The 5264-nt window shown below is 45.8% G+C and overlaps 1 protein-coding gene and 1 long non-coding RNA gene across 2 annotated transcripts in view; one reads left to right on the top strand and one right to left on the bottom strand.

Annotated features, from left to right (window-relative positions):
- Window positions 1-301: 301 nt before the first annotated feature.
- Window positions 302-1076, bottom strand: LOC116354740 (uncharacterized). Its single transcript, XR_004203936.1, has 2 exons — window positions 961-1076; window positions 302-849 (listed from the first exon to the last, which is right to left on the bottom strand). It is a non-coding gene; the product is annotated as an uncharacterized LOC116354740 (long non-coding RNA).
- LOC109884501 (serine/threonine-protein kinase PAK 2) overlaps window positions 1035-5264 on the top strand; it is a 13987-nt gene continuing 9757 nt past the window's right edge. Inside the window, exons 1-3 of the mRNA XM_031795524.1 lie at window positions 1035-1225; window positions 4584-4781; window positions 5019-5128. Of these exons, the coding sequence (XP_031651384.1) occupies window positions 4604-4781; window positions 5019-5128 (288 nt within the window). The 5' untranslated portion in view covers window positions 1035-1225; window positions 4584-4603. The remainder of the gene's footprint in view (window positions 1226-4583; window positions 4782-5018; window positions 5129-5264) is intronic.

Genomic DNA, 5264 nt, shown 5'->3' with positions numbered 1-5264 from the left:
AATTCCCTGGTAACAGCTCTGGTGGACATTCCTGCAGTCAGCATTCCAATTGCAAGTTCCCTCAAAACTTGATACGTCTGTGGTGTTGTGTGACAAAATTGCACATTTAGAGCGGCCTTTATTCTTGTGCCCAGCACAAGGTGCACCTGTGTAATGTGCATGCTGTTTAATCAGCTTCTTGATATGCCACACCTGCCAGGTGGATGGATTATCTTGGCAAAGAAGAAATGCTCACAAACAGGGATGTAAACAAATTTGTGCCAAAAAAAATGAGCGAAATAAGCTTTTTGTGCATATGGAACATTTCTAGGATCTTTTATTTCAGCTCATGAAACATGGGACCAACACTTTTTACATGTTACATTTTACATTTATAATGTTGTTCAATATAGTTGGCTTTTAGTTGAAACTCTATATAAACTATATTAGACTACCTAGAGTATCTTAAACGTTTTTATTTTCTACTGAACTACAAAATACAACTATTTTCGGCCCAGGCCTACTCTGTTTAGCTTTATGAATGTTGTTGGCACTTTAGATATAAAGAAATGGTAGCAACAAACTTGAGTTTAACTCCAACGTTGTCTGTAGATTGGATATGTGTATTTCGATGCTCTAAAGCTCTTATAGGAAATTGCCAGAAAAATGCAAAGAACATTTTCTAAATCAATGTACAGACAGAGAAAGGCCAACACCACACTGTGTTAAAAACCCGCCCACCCGGCGCGCCGGCGTGGAAACTAAATCGAGTGTACCGTTCTGCCTGGGCTTGGTCTGTGGTTCGTTCCGTTTCCGCCCTGTCGTCCTGGCTTTTCTCCGGTCCTCGGGCCCAATTTCAGAAGAAGACAGCTAAACAAGTGAAAACAGAACATCTTCTAAATCAATGTACAGACAGAGAAAAGCCACCGAACACACGGTTAAAACCCCGCTCACCCGGCGCGGAAACTAAATCGAGCGTACCGTTCTCTCTGGGCTTGGTCTGTGGTTCGTTCCGTTTCCGCCCTGTCATCCTGGCTTTTCTCCGGTCCTCGGGGCCCAATTCCAGAAGAGGACAGCTAAACAAGTGAAAACTGTTTATTAGCTAAACTGACTACAGTCTATTAGCTCAAATCTTAAGTAAATCACAGCGCCAGATCGGTGTACCGCGGAGACAAAGAGAGGAGGAGGGGCGGGGTTTCAGGAGTTTTACATGAGACGAGATATTGCTTCCTAGTTAAGCTTACTGGTGAGTAAAAGGCGCACATTACAACATGGCTAGGCTATCCAGCTATCTGCTTAAACTAGCCGTACTACTGGACTTCTGTTAGATAGTTACAGATAATCACTAGTGGACGTAACATAATATTGCATTTCACATGGTTATAAACCGTTTATTACAGTGGATATAGTGCACCCATTCTCATAGGCCTAGATGTGAAACGTATTTTTTATAGTGGACATACACCCACCTATCATACCCTGGCTGTAACCCTATCATTAAGGCCTAGTGGACATATTACACCCAGCCTCCCATCCATATAGCTACTTTATAGTGGAGATATCACACCCACCTATTATATAGCCTGGCTATAAACCTATTATTATAGTGGAGATATAGCCTGGCTATAAACATATTATTATTATAGTGGAGATATAGCCTGGCTATAAACATATTATTATAGTGGAGATATAGCCTGGCTATAAACATATTATTATAGTGGAGATATAGCCTGGCTATAAACATATTATTATAGTGGAGATATAGCCTGGCTATAAACATATTATTAAAAACCTAGTAGAATATTGCAACCATTCACATACATCTGTTATTACAGTTGAAATACTGTACAAAGCCCAAGGCAACTGATTACCAGTCAGTAGATGGATGCATGGGGTTTTGGCAGCTACTAACTCAACTAACGTTGTTATCCAACTGTAGTTCTTCTTATTTGTATTATTTCAGTAAGCCTACAGTACCACTGTCTGTGTGCATCACATGTAGCCTGCCACTGTCTGTGTGCATCACATGTAGCCTGCCACTGTCTGTGTGCATCACATGTAGCCTGCCACTGTCTGTGTGCATCACATGTAGCCTGCCACTGTCTGTGTGCATCACATGTAGCCTGCCACTGTCTGTGTGCATCACATGTAGCCTGCCACTGTCTGTGTGCATCACATGTAGCCTGCCACTGTCTGTGTGCATCACATGTAGCCTGCCACTCTCTGTGTGCATCACATGTAGCCTGCCACTCTCTGTGTGCATCACATGTAGCCTGCCACTCTCTGTGTGCATCACATGTAGCCTGCCACTCTCTGTGTGCATCACATGTAGCCTGCCACTCTCTGTGTGCATCACATGTAGCCTGCCACTGTCTGTGTGCATCACATGTAGCCTGCCACTCTCTGTGTGCATCACATGTAGCCTGCCACTCTCTGTGTGCATCACATGTAGCCTGCCACTCTCTGTGTGCATCACATGTAGCCTGCCACTCTCTGTGTGCATCACATGTAGCCTGCCACTGTCTGTGTGCATCACATGTAGCCTGCCACTCTCTGTGTGCATCACATATAGCCTGCCACTCTCTGTGTGCATCACATATAGCCTGCCACTCTCTGTGTGCATCACATATAACCTGCCACTGTCTGTGTGCATCACATGTAGCCTGCCACTCTCTGTGTGCATCACATGTAGCCTGCCACTGTCTGTGTGCATCACATGTAGCCTGCCACTCTCTGTGTGCATTACATTTAGCTTACCATTGTAAGTTGAATTCTGACATGTGTTCTGAGGTGTGATGTGTGCTGGAATGAATGAATACAGGATGAATGGATTGTCTACACTGTGTAGCATGGCATGGAGGCGTCTGTGTGTGTGTCCTGTGCAGTCAGCTATTTCCTTTTATAGACGTTGAACACTAAAGGCTGTTTCACTCTACTTCCTGTAAACAACGTTGACTATGTTTGCTTCCTGCTTCTGTCTGATTAGTCAGTTTGGCCCTTGTGACCCTCAGGGCCTCTAGGAGTTCCAAGATGAGGAAGTGGGTTTCCCCTAGAAACAAAGAGGAGAGAGCAGAATGTAATGGAGAGAGCAGAATGTAACAGAGAGAGCAGAATGTAATGGAGAGAGCAGAATGTAACGGAGAGAGCAGAATGTAACGGAGAGAGCAGAATGTAACGGAGAGAGTAGAATGTAACGGAGAGAGCAGAATGTAACGGAGAGAGTAGAATGTAATGGAGAGAGCAGAATGTAACGGAGAGAGCAGAATGTAACGGAGAGAGCAGAATGTAACGGAGAGAGTAGACCTACAATGTATAAACAGAGGGTGGGTTCAGATTCCCTATCCTATCCTGGAAGTCTGCACTTGTTCAAAGTGTGCTTTTGTTCACTCCCCCTTATGGATATAAAAACATTAGATTGGCTGGGACGAAGCAATATGGTGATAATTCCCTGCAGCCTATCAGAGGGCATGATGTTGATATTCATTTGTTTCTGTGGCCTAAGGGAAGTGCCTCTGCCTCTGATTTACCCAATCCCAGGCCTGGAGCTATGGAATTCCTAGGGAACGAGTCCCAGCCTGGATAGCACCCATTATTATCCTGACACACACAAACACACACTGCCTTACACGTTACTAGGCTAGGCTGTGCAGGGCTGGAGCAGGGCGTAACCATGGAGATGAGCAAGAACTGCTGGGCATGATAGAACTGGCTGTGTCTGAGACCGCTGTGGAATGAGACTGCCTGTTATAACATGTCCTGGAGAGAGAGGAATAGAGAGAGGGGGGAAAGAGAAAGAAAGAGACCAAGATAGACAGGGACAAGGACCGAGAGAGTAATAAGGTACACACACGGATATTACAAGCTAAAGTTAAGCCGTTGTTGACCTACTCTTCTGAAAAGCACAGGGGAGGAGGACAGAAAGGGTAAGTAGGAGGGAGAGGGGTGAGGAAACGGAGAGAGGCTGGGGACAGCTAATGTAGTTGTTGATGTCTGATCGGGGATACAAAGCTGTAGACAGAGAGACAGAGAGAGAAGGAGGCTAGCGTGTCTTTCCGACAGTGTGGAATGTTGACTGTGTCCTTTTAGTGGAGGGGAGAGAAAAACATTGGAAATCGAAAGGCAGTTGTCCTGGACGGACGGAAACACACACACAGCAGGGTCAGAGACAGGACGTGATGAAAGCTCTGTGAGCTAGATGTAGGCTATTTCCTGTTGATGGTGATGATGTCACTGTGCCTTATACCTTTTGAAGGGGAACTCTGTCGCGTTTTTCTCTGAGAGAGGAAGAGGTTGTGGTGTGCAGGTGAAAAGGTGTCAGACGGGAGCTTTTACCTTATTTGGAGCCGAAAACATCCTTCTGCTCTGCAATGCATTACACACACACACACACACACACACACACACACACACACACACACACACACCAGGAAACCACACATAACATGTACCTTCCTCATCCACTCTTTGTTCCCTCTTACACGCAGACACACACACGGACACACACACGCCAAACACACACCTTCTCACTTTGTGTCGGTGTGTCAAGGCATGATAGAGGTCTCTCTTTTTCTCTGACAGCGGTGTGTGTCTCTCTCCCTCTCCAGGTGTGTGTGTGTGTGTGTAGATGTGTGACAGCGGTGTGTGTGAAGACAAGCCCCCCGCCCCCCCTGTCAGAATGAACAGCCAAGGAGGCGGAGCCAAGGACTCCGTGTCGGGCAACTACAACTCTCGGTCCCTCCCCTCTGTTCCTGAGGAGAAACAGAAACGAAATAAAATCATCTCCATGTTCGCCTCCGAGAAAGGTACACACACACGCACACACACTTGCTTATGGCTGTCGACCGATGCCGATGATGATGCCACACAGACACAAGCACAAACACACACACACACTCACATACACAGAACCACACAGACGTCTAAGCTGTGTTAAGGAGTGTGTATATTAATTATAGAGTGTGTGTGTGTGTGTGTGTGTGTGTGTGTGTGTGTGTGTGTGTGTGTGTGTGTGTGTGTGTGTGTGTGTGTGTGTGTGGCAGGAGGCAGGAAGAAGGATCGTGATAAGGACAACAGACCAGAGATCTCTTCTCCGTCAGACTTTGAACACACCATCCATGTGGGCTTCGACGCCGTCACAGGAGAGTTCACAGTGAGTCTGTCTTTGTTTCTCTTAGTGTGTGTGTTTAACTATTCATCTGTGGGTGTGTGTGTCTGTGGCGTATATGTGTGTGTGTATGTGTGTTTGAGTAATAATCTGTGTGTGTGTGTAGGGTATGTGTGTTTGA

Source organism: Oncorhynchus kisutch, linkage group LG18, assembly GCF_002021735.2.
Source record: "Oncorhynchus kisutch isolate 150728-3 linkage group LG18, Okis_V2, whole genome shotgun sequence".
NCBI classification, from domain to species: domain Eukaryota; kingdom Metazoa; phylum Chordata; class Actinopteri; order Salmoniformes; family Salmonidae; genus Oncorhynchus; species Oncorhynchus kisutch.
The sequence above is the reverse complement of the archived record's forward strand: the minus strand, read 5'-3'. Positions and strand labels throughout refer to the sequence as shown.